Source organism: Pseudorca crassidens, chromosome 6 (genome assembly GCF_039906515.1).
Source record: "Pseudorca crassidens isolate mPseCra1 chromosome 6, mPseCra1.hap1, whole genome shotgun sequence".
Classification (NCBI taxonomy): Eukaryota; Metazoa; Chordata; class Mammalia; order Artiodactyla; family Delphinidae; genus Pseudorca; species Pseudorca crassidens.
The window spans coordinates 34029411-34045468 of record NC_090301.1 but is presented as its reverse complement, the minus strand read 5'-3'; the positions used below and the strand labels follow the sequence as shown (position 1 = coordinate 34045468).

The window sequence follows — 16058 nt, the reverse complement described above, 5'->3', positions numbered from 1 at the left end:
ACCCTTAGGGCTGCATATTTTTGATAAATTTGTCTTTGTCAAAATAGTTTGAGTTGGAATAGACATAAAAATCTTCATTTCTCTAGCTCATTGGTCTTTTCACAATATGAATTGCTTGAATGGTCCTGGGAATGTCATGCTATTAGGGTTCATTTCAATTCAACCAACACAATATAAGTTGGCAAAGCACTGGTAAATATTTTACATATATTACTGGGTTGGCCAAAAAGTTCGTTCGGGTTTTTCCATACGATGTTTCAGAAAAACCTGAATGAACTTTTTGGCCAACTGAATATCTCACTGAATCACACTTTTTGGTTAAAAAGGCCTTTCACTACCCATACCTACCCTCCCTCTCCTGCCCCAGGTCCTGTTAGGTACAGTCTTCACAGGATGCTTCCAAGGTACCCTGTGCACTCATCTAGTGTTATAGATGTATTGTAATTCCCCACTTTCTGTCAGCTACATTCACTAATACATTTTTAGTTACTCAAGGTCAGGTGGGCAGGAGAAGGTGGTTGATCATATGTATTTTAGGTCCAAATTCCAACTCCCTTATCTAATCTTACTAAGCCTCAGTTTCCTCATCTGCAAAATGTATAAAATAACAATGCCTACTTTGTTATAAGGATTAAATAAAATGATAAACATAAAAAGCTTATCAATATGGTACCCATCTATAGTATATCATTGTTAATGATTTATAGCATGGTGCCTGCTATATAGTAGGTATAATATATGCTAGCTAGGGTGAAGTGTATATTTAAAATTATTAGTGTTACTATAATAAATAGTGATAATATTACTCCTTCTAGGAATAGTAGTGAGGGGTGAGGATCTTACATGAGATCGATATATTAATAATCCCATAAGAGATACTGTAAATGCTATAATGATATTTATATATACTAAAGGCATTTGATAATTATGAACTTGATCACAATCTAATGAGTCAAAATTATTTATTTTAGCTTAAACTAATTATCATATTCAGTCCATTCTAGTCCTTTTTGGGTTCATTTATAAGCCAGGCTTGTTGTTAGTAGTAGGATTAGGAATAGCGCTACAACAAGTATTGTTTTTAGATTATTTGCTTGGGATGCTCAGGATAAAGGTAAAAAGGAGGTCAATCACTAAGTCAAAGAGAAGAAATGTTATAGCTACTAAGAAAAAACTTATGGAAAAGGGTAAGCATGCCGATCCTATGGGATCAAATCTCCCACTCATAGGGACTTGTTTTTTCTGTATAAATATTTAATTGAGGGAGTCAGAATGCAGTAAATACAAGTAGTGAGGCTAGTGCTATACTTATAATTAGTATCATTTATAAGATTTATTATTCCTTTTCAGATTATACCAAATTGATAAGAAGTCAATGTAGTATTTAATACTAAAAGGATAAGATCCTCATCAATAAATAGATACATAAAGGAACAGTCATACTACATCCACAAAATGTCAATATCAGGCAGTGTCTTCAAAGCTGAAGTGATGATTGTAAGTGAAGTGGAATTTTAACTGGCCTAAGAAGCAGACAACTAGGAAAGTAGAGCCAATAATTATAGGCAGACCGTGGAATCCTGTAGCTATGAAGAAAATTGAGCCATATACCCTGTCTGAGATTGTAAAAAGTGTTTTGTAGTACTCTGAGGCCTGTAGAAGTGTAAAGTATACACCTAAGGTAATTGTAATAAAAAGAGCTTGGAGCATATGCTTACAGTTTCCTTCTATAAGGCTGTGGTAGGCTCAGATGATGGATACTCCAGAAACTAATCACACTGAGGCATTAAGGTGTGGCACTTCTAGTGGATTTAGAGGACGGATACCTGTTGGTGGTCAACATCCACCTAATTCAGGTGTAGGAGCAAGACTTGAGTGATAGAAGGCTCAGAAAAAGCCAGTAAAAAAGAAGACTTCTGAAATAAATAATAAATAGGATTATTCCATACTGAAGTCATTTTTGAACGACTGGTGTATGGCGGCCTTGGAAAGTGCTTTCTCGGACAATATCTTGTTATCATTGGTATACTGTTAAGGTATTAGTTAATAGACCTAATGATAATAATATTATTGAATTAAAGTGAAATCAAATTAGTAGGCCTGATGTTATTAGAAGGGCTGAGAGAGCTCCTGTAAGGGGTCAGGGACTGGCATTTACTATGTGATATGGGTTTGGTGGGTCATTATGTGTTGTCACGTAAGTAAAGACTTACTAGTAAGGTGAATACGTAAGCTTGAGTTAGGGCAACAGCAAATTTGAGCATAGTAAGTAAAGCAAGGATAATAAATGTAATGAGGGCTGTGGTGGTACTAATATTTAGTAGTGCTAGAGTTGTTCCCCTAATTAAATGAATTAATAGATGTCCTGCTATAATGTTAGCTGTTAATTATACAGCTAAGGCTATTGCCTGAATAAAGAGGAACTGGTGGTCCTTGTGGTAAAAAACAGGCTAAGGATGCTTTTGTTTAATGGCAGAAACCAGTAATTACAGTTCCTGCTCACAGAGCGACTGCTATACCTAAATTTATTGAGAGTTGTATAGTGGGTGTAAATGAATGTGGTAAGAGTCCTAGTAAATTCGTTGATCCAATAAATAGGATAAGTGATATAAGCATTAGTGTTCAGGTCTGTCCTTTGTGGTTGTGAATAGCTATTATTTATTTCAATGTAAGTTGGACTAATCATTGTTGAATAGAAATCATGCGGTTGTTGATTAGTTGGTTAGGTGTGGGGAATAAAATACTTGGGAATATAACGATTAATACAACAACAGGAAGTTCTAATATTGTTGGGTTAATGAAAGAGGCAAATAAATTTTCGTTCATTTTGCTTCTCAAGGGGTGAGTTGTTTTTGTGTTTTAGTATATTTTAATTCTGGGTTTGAAGTATAAATATATTTAAAACTTTTTAGTTGGAATATAATGAATAGAACTAGAATTATTGATAAAATAGTAATAAACCATGTTGATGTGTCTAGTTGTGGCATATCATTAAGGGTAGATTTAACACCCAGTCTTTAACTTAAAAGGTTAAAGCTAATTAGCTGCTTAATGAATTTATAATATTGATGCAGATCATTTCTCGAAGTATTTAAGTGGAATGAATTCAAGGATGACATGCATGAAGCTATGATTTGATCCACAAATTTCTGAGCATTGTCCATAATATAGGCCTGGTGGTGTTGATATAAGGGTTGTCTGATTTAAGCGTCCTGGAATGGCATCTGTTTTTAGGCCTAATGAAGGAATAGCTCATGAGTGTAAAACATCTTAGGAAGAAATTAATATTCGGATTGTTATCTCTATGGGTAGAACTTCTTGGTTATCTACTTCTAATAATTGCAGCTCTCCTGGTTTTAGATCTGAAGTACAAATCATATATGAGTCGAAATTTAAGTCTTCATAGTCTGTGTATTCGTAACTTCAATATCATTGGTGTCCTATAGTTTTTATAGTCAGAGAGGGATTATTAATTTTGTCTATCATTTAAAGAATTCATGGTGATGGCAAGGGAATTAAAATTAGGATGATGGCTGGTAAGATTGTTCAAATTGTTTCCACTTCTTGTGCATCTATTGTGCTTGTATGTCTTAGCTTAGTTGTTAATATGAGTGAAATAATAAATAGGACTAAGGAGCTAATTAAAAATATGATTATTAATGTGTGATCATGGAAGTGTAGAAGTTCTTCTATAATAGGTGATGTTGCATTTTGAAAGCCTAAGTTGAAAAGGATGTGCCAAAGAGTTATACAGGGTTTTCACCTATAACTTAACTTTGACTAAGTTATGTAAATTTTACTAATATCTCACTTAACGAGAAAGACATAATGGTATTGGCTTGAAACCAGTAAAAGAGGGTTTGATTCCTTTCTTTCTTATTTAGTTACTTTAACATAAGTGGGTTCTTCAAATGTGTGATATGGTGGAGGACATCCATGTAATCATTCTAGGTTTGTAGTGGTTAGCTCTACTATTGAGACCTCTCGTTTTGATGCAAATGCTTCTCGGTTATAAAAATTATTAATTATAAAAATTATAAAGATTATAAAAATTATTAGTATCACTGCTGTTAGTGAAGTGAATGAGCCTATTAATGAAATACTATTTCATGTTGTGTATGCATCAGAGTAGTAGTAATATCATCATGGTATTTCATATAGACCAAGGAAGTGTTGTGGGAAGAAAGTTATATTTACGCCTACAAATATAATTACGAAATGACTTTTTGCTCATGCTGAGTTAAGTGTGTAGCCTGTGAATAGTGGGAATCAATGTATGAAGCCTCCTGTAATGGCGAACACTGCTCCTATTGATAGTACATAATGGAAATGTGCAACTACACAATACACATCGTGAAGAACGATTTCTAGGGACGAGTTGGCTAAAATGATTCCTGCTGAACCACCTGCTATAAAAAGGAAAGTAAAGCCTAGGGCTCATAATATAGCAGGGGATCATTTGATATTACCCCCGTGAAGAGTTGCCAGTCAGCTAAATACTTTTACTCCTGTACAAATAACGATAATTATAGTAGCTGATGTCAAATATTCTCGTGTATCAACATCTATGTGTAAACATATAATGGGCTCATATGATAAACCGTAAAAAGCCGATAGATGTCATAGCTCATGCTATGCCCATATACTATGCCTCAAAGGCTCTTTTTTTCCCTGAATAATAAGTTACAATATGTGAGATTATTCCAAATCCAGGTAAGATAAGAATATAAACCTCAGGGTAACCAAAAAATCAGAACAGGTGTTGATAAAAGAATCAGGTCTCCTCCTCCTGCAGGGTCGAAAAAGGTTGTATTTAGATTTTGGTCCGTTAGTATGGTAATTTCAGCTGCTAGTAATGATAATAATAGTAATACAGCTGTAATTAGGACAGATCACACAAATAATGGTGTTTGGTATTGAGATATAGTGGGTGGTTTATGTTAATAATTGTGGTAATAAAATGAATAGCATCTAGAATTGAAAAAACACCTGCTAAATATAAGAAAAAACTGGTAAGATCAACTGAAGCTCCTCATGAGCTAAGTTTCTGGCTAGAGGTGAGTATACAGTTCAGCCTGTATCTGCACCAGCTTCTACCACTGAGGATGCGAGTAAGAGTAAGAAAGAGGGTGGAAGTAATCAGAAGCTTCTGTTTTTCACACGAGGGAAGGTTATATTGGGTGCTCCAATTATCAGTGGAACTAACCAGTTTCTGAAGCCTCCAATTATAATAGGTATAACTATGGAGAAAATTATTACGAATGTGTGGGTTGTTACAATTACATTGTAAATTTGATAATCCCCAAGTAATGCTCCAGGTTGACGTAATTCAGCACAAATTAGTAGGCTTAAGGAAGTACCCACTATCCCAGCCCAAGCACCAAATAATAAGTACAAGGTGCCGTTATCTTTATAATTGGTTGAGAATCATCAGCGGTTTATGAACATAGGTAAAATGGCTGAGTAAGCATTAGACTGTATATCTAAGGACAGAAGTTGAGTCCTCTTTTTGCCAAGTCCTGTGGTGAATTAAACATACTGAACTGCAAATTCAAAGAAGCAGCTTCAATTCTGCTGGGGCTTCTCCTGCCTTTTTTTTTTTCCTGACGGTGGGAGAAGTAGATTGAAGCTAGCTGACTAGGGTATTTAGCTGTTAACTAAAATTTCGTGGGAATGAAATCCCACCAATCACGTGACGATTTAGCTTAACTAAAGTGTTTGATTTGCATTCAATTGATGTAGTATAGAGTCTTGCAATCCTTATTATACAGGAATTAAGTAAATTATACCTGCTTAGGGCTTTGAAGGCTCTTGATCTATATTAACCTAAATTCCTATTCCAGTACTGAAAGGATTGGTGTAAGGGGTAAAAGTAATGTAGATATTACAGTTATTATTGGTAGAAAAGTTTTTTGTTTTATATATTCAAATGATCATTTTATTTTTATGTTATTGACTGATGGTAATATGGTTAGTGATGTAGAATACGTAAGTTGTATGGAGAAATATAGGTTAAGCAGTGCTGTGATAGCTATTAGTGTGGGTAAAATAATGTTCTTTTTTGTTGTTGTTATTTCTTGAATAATTACTCAATCCTGATAGTGGTGGGATGCCTCCTATTGATAATAGAATGGTGAGGATAAGAGTTGTAATGATGGGTATTTTGTTTCTTGTGTGTGATAATGAAAATGTAGTGGTGGCTGAGCTGTGAATGAGTAATGTGAATATAGTGAGTGTTATTTTTTTTAATTAAGTTATTTTTGGCTGCATTGGGTCTTCGTTGCTGCACGCGAGCTTTTTCTAGTTGCAGCAAGTGGGGGCTACTCTTTGTTGAGGTGCACGGGCTTCTCATTGCGGTGGCTTATCTTGTTGCAGAGCACGGGCTCTAGCCACGCGGGCTTCAGTAGTTGTGGCGGGCGGGCTCAGCAGTTGTGGCTCACGGGCTTTAGAGCACAGGTTCAGTAGTTGTGGCACATGGGCTTAGTTGCTCCACGGCATGTGGGATCTTCCCAGACCAGGGCTCGAACCCATGTTGCCTGCATTGGCAGGCGGATTCTTAACCACTGTGCCACTAGCGAAGTCCAGTGAGTGTTATTATAATGTAAATTAGTAGGTTTAGGATTGTTAGAGTTGGATTATATGATAGCTGTTATTCAGCCTATGTGAGCGATTGATGAGTAAGCTATGACATTTCGTAGTTGCATTTGATTTAGTCTGCCTCATCCTCCAATTATGACTGCTAGTGTGGATATGATTAGTCGTAAGTTTAGGTTAATGGATGGTGAAGTTTGGTATAATACGGATAGTGGTGCATGTTTTTGTCATGTTAATAGAATTAAGGCTGCTTTTAGTGAAATGCCTGTGTGACTTCAGGTACTCAAAAGTGGAATGGGGATAGTCCTAATTTTATGACTAGAGCTATTTTAATGATTATTGATGCTGTTGGATTAAAGATTTTTGTAATGGTTCACTGACCACAATACAGTATGTTAATGACAACAGCTATTATAAGTAATATTGATGCGGTGGCCTATGTTAAGAAATATTTAGTAGATGCTTCTACGGCTCATGGGTTAAAGTTTTTTTATTAGAATAGGGATGATAGCTAATATATTTCAAACCCAATTCAAATAAGTAATCAGTGTGAACTAGTTATTTCATTATGGTCCCTGAAATAATGGTTATTAAGATAATGATAAGGATAATGGGATTTTCATTTTCAGGGTATGGGCCCAACAGCTTATTTAGCTGACCTTACTATAGAATATAGTGTAATGTGGTAGCACGAAGAATTCTGAATTCTTAAGAGGTAGGTTCAATTCCTATAATTCTAGAAATAACAGGATTTAAACCTCTATTATTTACTCTATCAAAGTAACTTTTTTATCAGACATATTTCTTATGTTTGTGAAGGGATGCTTGACGTTATGATAGGTAGTGAAACGTGTCATATACACAGGGCTAGTGTTAGTGATAGATAATTTTTCAAAGTAGATGTATGAGTTGATCGTATCAGAATCATGGGTAGGATGCTTGAATGCATAAGGAGATTGTTAATAGTAGTGTTTTGATAATAAAACTGGTTGTGTATAGTTCTGGTGTATGGGGATCGTGGAATGCTCCTAGAAATAGGATTGTTGTGAAAATATTTATTATGATGATGTTGGCATATTCTGCTAGGAAAAATATAGCAAATGGGCCTGCTGCATATTCTATGTTAAAGCCAGATACAAGTTCTAATTCTCCTTCTGTTAGATCGAAAGGGGTTCGATTAGTTTCTGCTAGGGTAGAAATAAATCATATTATGGCTAGAGGTCATGATGTAAAAATTATTGTTCTTGTGTTGTGATGAGAGTTGAGAGGGTAAAGGATCCATTTATTAAAAGGACTGATAAAGGGATAATTGCTAGTGTTACTTCATATGAAATTGTGTCACTGCTCATAGGGCTCCAATTAGAGCATATTTTGAATTAGAAGCTTATCCAGATCATAGAATGGAATAGATGGCTAGGCTTGACATAGCTAATATGAATTATACTCCTAGATTTATGTCGATGAGAGGGTAAGGTATAGGTAGCGGGATTTATGATTAAGGCTAAGGTTAGAGCTAGGATTGGTGCAAGAATAAATATGGAGATGGAAGATGTAGCTGGTTGTAGTGGTTCTTTAATGAATAGTTTGACTGCATTGGCAACAGGTTGTAATAGGCCATATGGTCCAAAGATGTTTGGTCCTTTTCAAAGTTGCGTGTAACCTAATACTTTTCATTCAATTAATGTGAGAAATGCCACAGCTAGAATTGGGACCATGAGTATCCAGATGTTAATTATAACATTTTGTTAGGGAGAAGAGTTGAACCTCTGTTTATAAAGGTTTAACTTTTATGCAATTACCAGGCTCTGCCACCCTAACAAACCCTGTTCTTGGGTAGTACATTTATAAAATAAATTAAGATCATATCATTAACTGATTTTAAGGCACTTTTGTAAAGTAGACCTTATTTCTCTTGTCCTTTCATACTGGGAGAAATACATAATAGATAGAAACCAACGTGGATTACTCTGGTCTGAACTCAGATCATGTAGAACTTTAATTGTTGAAAAAACGAAACTTTAATAGCGGTTACACCATTGGGATGTCCTGATCCAACATCAAGGTCGTAAACTCTATTGTCGATATGAACTCTAGAATAGGATTGCACTGTTATCCCTAGGGTAACTTGTTCCATTGGTCAATTTTTGGATCAATAAGTGATAAGATATTTTGACTAGTTGGTTTAGATTTTAATCACTTGGAGGCTTTTTTGTCCTCCGAGGTCACACCAACCAAAATTGTTAACCCATAATGAAACTTGTTATCCCTTGGTGGTTTAGTTTGGTTTTTTGGGGTGTTAACAAATGAAAGCTCCATAGGGTCTTCTCGTCTTATTTTATTATTCCTGCCTCTTCAAGGGAAGGTCAACTTCACTGATTAAAAGTAAGAGACAGTGAAATCCTCCTGTGGCCATTCATACACGTCCTTATTTAGAGAACAATTGATTATGCTACCTTTGCATGGTCAGGATACCGTGGCCATTTAACAGATGTCACTGGGCAGGCTGTGCCTCTACTATTAGTTATGCTAGAGGTGACGTTTTTGGTAAACAGGCAGGGTTTGTGTTTGCCAAGTTCCTTTTACTTCTTAAAATCTTTCCTTAACTGCATGCCTGCATTGGGTTAACAGTATATTATAATAAGTAATTTAATGTTGATTTAGATTTATTTACTGTTAATTTTCAGTACAGTATCAGTTACTGATGTAAGCTTATGCAGGGAGAAATATTTCTTGTTACTCATATTAACGTCATTGCTTCTATTGGTTAACAATTAGTCCAGTATTAAACTAGTTGATTTGCTTATAGTTGTTATTAAGGTAAATATATTGTTGAGCTTGAACGCTTCCTTAATTGGTGGCTGCCTTTAGGTGAACTATGGTGTTGTTTTTACTCTCTAGATAAGGTTGTACCCTACTTCTAAAAAGCTGTACTTTTTTCGATTAACATTTAAAAATACATTACAATTTATAGTTTTTTTAGGTAATTTTTAAAGTTGAACTAAGATTCTTTTTCTGGACAACCAGCTATCACCAGACTCATTAGGCTTGTCACCTCTACTTATAAATCTTCTCAATATTTTGCCACATAGATGAGTTTGTTCTAATAAACTGTTCATAAATAGCTTGTCTGGTTTCAAGGTATTTAAGTTATTTTTGTTAAATGTTTACTAGTTAAATCATTATGCAAATGGTAAAAGGGGTAAGCTTTGCTTTTTACTACTTTTAATGCTTCTTTCATCATTCCTTTACGGTACTTTCTCTATAGCGCCAAAAGATTTTAAAATTTCTATTTCCTATACTTTAACTATTAGGTTAATGGTTTATTTGATTTGCTTGTGGTAATTAAAATTGTGGGAGGTTTGGGTTACAGTTAGTTCAAAGTATTCATAAATTATGAAATCTCCTGGGTGGTAAACTAGGTGCTTTATTTAAGCTATGCTTTGATTTGTCCAAGCACACTTTCCAGTATGCTTACCTTGTTATGAATTGTCTCCTCTCATATGATTAGTATTTGTTAATAGATTATAGAGGATTATTTTAATACTTGAGAAAGGTGATGGGCGGTGTGTGTGTGCTTCATAGCCTTATTCAATTAAGCACTCTATTCTTTTTTTTTTTTTTTTTTTTTCCGTACGCGGGCCTCTCACTGTTGTGGCCTCTCCTGTTGCGGAGCACAGGCTCTGGACGCACAGGCTCAGCGGCCATGGCTCACGGGCCCAGCCGCTCCACGGCATGTGGGATCTTCCCGGACCGGGGCACGAACCCGTGTCCCCTGCATCGGCAGGCGGACTCAACCACTGCGCCACCAGGGAAGCCCCACTCTATTCTTAATTTACTACTAAAGGCTCCTTTTTTTAAAAAAATATTTATTTATTTATTTTGCCTGTGCCAGATCTTAGTTGCAGCACGCAGGATCTTTAGTTGTGGCATGAGGGATCTTTTAGTTGCAGCATGCGGGCTCTTAGGTGCGGCACGCAGACTTCTTAGTTGCGGCATGCGTGTGCGATCTAGTTCCCCAACCAGGGATCGAACCCGGGACCCCTGCATTGGGAGCATGGAGTCTTACCCACTGGACCACCAGGGAAGTCCCCTCCTTTGGTTTTTAGTTTCATAAAAACTTTTGTGTAATAAGAAATATATTCTTGGGACTTCCCTGGTGGCCCAGTGGTTAAGACTCTATGCTGCCAATGCAGGGGCTGCGGGTTCGATCCCTGGTCAGAGAACTAAGATCCCACATGCCGTGCAGCGTGGCCAAAAGATTAAAAAAAAAATTGAAAAAAAAGAAATATATTCTTGAAATAGAAAATGTAGCCCATTTCTACTCACTCCCTAAGTTACACCTTGACCTAACGTTTTTATGTATAATTATTATGCTTACTGTTGTTCCTTTTTAGGGTTTGCTGAAGATGGTAGTATATAGATGAATTAGCAAGGGTTGGTGAGGTTTATTGATTATAGAACAGGGTCCTCTAGAGGGATATGAAACACTGCCAACTTCTTTGAGTTTTAAGCTGCTGCTAGTAGTACTCTGGTGAATAATTTTGTCATTGTAATTATTTGAGTTTAGGGCTAAGCATAGTGGGGTATCTAATCCCAGTTTGAGTCTTAGCTGTCATGTAATCAGGAAATATTAAAGTCACTGGTAGTTTATTTTTATTTTAGCTATGGCTTTTTATGGCTTAGTTAGAATTTAACTTTTTGAAAACTTATTCTGTCACATGCTTTATGCAGGTTTTCTATTAATTTAGGTTTATCAAATGACCGCGGTGGCTGGCACGAAATTTTCCAACCTTGGATAATATAACTTAGTCAAAGTTGCATTTATGGCTTAATTTTTATCACTGCTGTTTCCTGTGCGGGTGTGGTTGAGCAAGGCATTATGAGCTACTATTGTAGTGTGCTTGATGCCTGCTCCTTTTAATCTTTATGATTTACAGGGCATTCTAACTGGGGTGTGGATGCTTGCATGTGTAATTTTATTAAAAACTAACAGAAAGGCTAGGACCAAACCTATGTGTTTATGGAGTTAGTAAACTCATCTAGGTATTTTCAGTGCCTTGCTTTAAGTCTTAACTGCATTAACAGGCTGAGTTTGTATGCATGATTATGTGGTAATGTGTACATGATTAATTTGTGTATTTTATATTAGATTTAGTGTTGAATTTTAAAATTTAATTTTAATAAAAGTGGCTGATAAATCTAGGGAGATGTCTGTCTATATAAGTGGTATATATCTACATAATTTATTGGTATGATTAGGATTTATTTTACTTGAGTATTGAAATGTCTGTGTTTTGTTGGATAGATTAATTAAATTCTATGTATTTGTATGTTTCTTACCTTGTTTTTGGGGTTTGGTAGGGTGTCATAGGCATATGGAGCATAGGGCTTAGTGGGGGGTAAGGGGATTTGTTAAGCAGGGCGTTTACCTATTTAATAAATGTGTACGTGTATGTGCATGTAATTATGTACATGTACATGCACATGTACATGTGTGTAATTTCCTTATGTCCTGTAACCATTGACTGAATAACACCTTATGGTTGATGATGCTGGTTAATAATATTCAATTAAGTCCAGCTACAATTTATTTCACTTTGTTAAGTCCTCAGATGGCCATAGCCGAGTCACAGCACCCCTTAAAAATTAAAAAATACCAAATACATGAACCACAATTATGTGTGAGCATGGGCTGATTAGTCATTAGCCCACTGAGATGTCTTATTTAAGGGGTAAGGGTGGGCGATTTTAGGTGAGATGGTCCTGAAGTAAAAACCAGATGTCTGATAAAGTTCATTAATAGAAACCACTACAAATCATGGGCCCTGAGCGAGAAGAGAGACACATGCTAAGTGGGTTGATGGTTTCACGTGGCTTGCTGATTAAGCTTGTGATCTATTGGATATGATATGCATGTTGACTGGAATTGATCTGACTTAATGTACTATGTACTATTAATACCATTATGTTCTATGTAATATCAATAATATAATGTACATGCTTATAAGCATGGGGCAGATAATGCACAATTACACATATCATATATTATATATATATAATATGTATGTACTTATATACGTGGATATATACCATATGCATGAAATACATTAGCTATTTATGGGAGAGGAAAATGTTATTTTAATACTGACATGGTACTTTAAGATTGTGGAAATGTCCCATAACAATTATCAGGGAATAGTTTAAGTAGAGTTTCAGCTTTGGGTGCTGATGGTGGAGCTTGAGCTTTTTCCTTGAGTCCTGGGGAGATATATTATTCTCTTTTTCTAGTTTACAAGACCAGGGTAATAAATATACTACAAAGACTCTTCATATTAGGAGATTACTTTCAATAATGCTAACTACTGGTATTAGCACTAGAATTAAAAAGAAGTATAAGATGGATGCTAGCTGTCTGGTAATAATGAAGGGGTGTTCTATGGGTTGTACTCCAATTCATGTTAATGTTAGTAGATCTGCTACTAATACTCAGAATAGGCACTGGCTGAGAGGTCAGAATGTTATACTTCGTTGTTTGGATGTGTGGAATATTGGAATGAATGCTAGAATTAAAATTGAGAAGATTAGGGCTAGTACACCTCCTAGTTTGTTGGAAATTGATCGTAGGATTGCATATGCGAATAGGAAATATCATTCTAGCTTAATATGGGGTGGTGTGTTGAGAGGATTTGCTGGAATATTGTTGTCTGGATCTCCTAGCAGGTCGGGTGAGAATAATTCTAGTATTAGTAATGCTAGGATTAGTTGTAAAGTGCCTAAAACATCTTTGACTGTATAATATGGATGAAACGGAATTTTATCTATGTCAGATAGATTCCTGTGGGGTTATTAGAGCCTGTTTCGTGAAGAAATAGAAGATGGATGGTTGCTAGGGCTGCGATAATAAATGGAAGAATAAAATGGAAGGTGAAAAATTGTGTGAGGGTTGCTTCATCTACTGAAAATCCACCTCAGATTCATTCAACTAGGTTTGTTCCCATTTAACCTCCAGCTAATAGTGAAGGGACTGGTGCCAGAATTCAAGTCTTCTGACTCAAAATCTTGTACTCTTTCTATAAAAGTATAATGCCTGGTAGATTTATACCACTCTTTTCCTAAATAAATTTTAGGCCAGTAATCAGATGGGATTTTTGTGCTATTTTTAGATGAATAAGCCTGGAAGAAGTAGTTTGAATAGCAAAATATTAAAATTTCCAGGACATTTTAATGGCTTATTGGGACAACTGGATTGAATATTAGGATCAGTAATGTCCTGGACAATTGGGATTTCTGTCTTTAAAGTGACTAAACCCTTCTGCGTGTAGTCCAAGACACTCTTATATCAAATTCTACTCCCTACAAAATAGTATTAGCATGGGGGTTCCAATGTCTTGGATTAAGGAGTCAGTCATTAAAAATTATGAGGAAAAGTACTGACAATTCTTTAAGGGCTTAGAATCTTCTCCCCTGTGTGAGCATGGTTCATACCTACTGAGTGCAAAATATGAAGTAGACCAAGTTTTCCTTTCTCTTCTCGCCTTTCATCTCAGTGTTTCTTTCTTGCCCAATCCTCATCCCAAGCCACACAACCCTTGTTCCATTTGTGAAGTACTGCTGTTAGCCTGGCATGGCATTTAGACAGCCGAATCTTGAACAACTGAAAATTCTCAAGGTGTAAAAAAAGGAATCCAGTATAGTTCATTTCAAGTATTAATGGAAAATTGGGATGAGGAGAATGGCTTCTGTAAAATTGTTCATGTCACAACAGCTGGGCAAAGATAGTCTATGCTTTCCTGGTGCTATTGTGAGTTGCCCATTAAACAACAGCCATTTTGGGAGAGGCAGAAGAATTAAATACTATAACCTGCTGAAGTTAATGTTATATTTATATTGCTTTATAATAAACTATGATTAATAATATAAATAAAATTTACTTATAATAAATTCTCAATAAAGTATGTGCTTTCTTGATGACAGAATATTCAGTAAAAATTAATTCAAAACAATGTAAAATGTTAACAATGGTTTTTAAAGGATATATCTACTTACTGATTTTCTTTTTCTATTTGTATTTTTCTGTCCATAGGCCTTATCTTGTATTAACTCATCTGAAAAAGAATGAAAAAATGATATAATTAAGTTAGCACTTGTGGCATTTGACAAGCATGTTCTTCAGACATGTCTCGAATGACTATGTAGCATAGCAGTTAAGGGCACAGGCTCTGGAGCCAGACTGCCTAGACTCAAATAGTCTCTGCAACAACTAACCATCTAAATTTGGACAAGTTATCTTGCCTCTCTCTGTCTCAGTTTTGTCATCTGTCAAAGGGTAAAGATCCTCTCTCATAGGATTGTGTGATTTAAAGGGCTAAAGCATCTAATACTGTGTCTGGGACATAATAAGCACAAATGAATGGAAGTTTTGCTGTTATTGTTACCATCGTTACTACTCCCTCTATTCTGACCCCTGACACACTGCACCCTTGGGTCTGTCATCTAGTAACTCTGACTACTAATTTGAATAGCATTGTTAAAATACATAAAGTTATTAAAGTTAAATGTCATCATGCACCATACTTTATGTACATCAAAGATTGTCTTGTAGTCAGATTATAGTCAATGTATTGAACACTTCTACTTTTCTGGCTCAATGCCAGTTCAAGAAATGAAGTAAAAACAAAAAAAAATATCGCCATTGCACTCTAGGTGGTTCTGAATGTTTTTGTGGCTGTTAAAGATTAGGCACCTTATCAGAGCTATGCTTGACTGCATGTTTAAAAGATTGCTTTTACTAATCTTTCTTGGAGCCTCATTTTAGCCTATCCTCTAGCAGTCATTTGGGTAATCTTCCATCATTCATTTGCTATACATACCCAACTCTGTAAAGCTGTGTGGACAGACAATCTACATTCTAGATACATTTCATGAGTAATTCTATATTTCCTTAATTCAATTCATGACCCTAGAGAGGATTCTTATGTAATAAACTTAAAGAATTTATAAAAGTATGGAGTGGAACGACCATATTCTTCAATGAATTGTGGTGCTAGGCTAAAAATATGTGCATATATATCAGGAGTCAGAGGGTATCTATGAAAGTAGCTCCAAAGGAACTGGGCTAGGCATATGCCTCTAATTTGCTTAAAGGTAATGATAATTCAAGGAATTTAGCAAGAGTGCTGAACCTTACTAAATAAACTTTAATATACTGCATTTTATCTTATATAATGTATCTATAGAAGAATTAGGTTAATTATATAAGACTGGTCTACGTAAATAAACTGAAGAGTGTAATGCAAAGTATAATAAAATCATTTAAAATATATATTTATATTTATATATATATATATATTTGAATCGTTTTTAAAAGGCTCTGTTCAGACATAAATTTAGGAATATAGCCTTCTAGAGAAATAGGAGACCAAACAGTCTTAAAACCATCTTTCTCATTTTAAAAATGAGAAAAA

The 16058-nt window shown here is 35.4% G+C and overlaps 2 protein-coding genes across 6 annotated transcripts in view; one reads left to right on the top strand and one right to left on the bottom strand.

Annotated features, from left to right (window-relative positions):
* C2CD6 (C2 calcium dependent domain containing 6) overlaps window positions 1-16058 on the bottom strand; it is a 134135-nt gene that overhangs the window by 33916 nt on the left and 84161 nt on the right. For both annotated transcript variants that reach the window (XM_067740983.1, XM_067740984.1), the window contains exon 15: window positions 14641-14699. In XM_067740983.1, coding sequence (XP_067597084.1) covers window positions 14641-14699 — 59 coding nt within the window. The remainder of the gene's footprint in view (window positions 1-14640; window positions 14700-16058) is intronic.
* STRADB (STE20 related adaptor beta) overlaps window positions 1-16058 on the top strand; it is a 94016-nt gene that overhangs the window by 64950 nt on the left and 13008 nt on the right. The gene's annotated exons all lie outside the window — the stretch shown is intronic.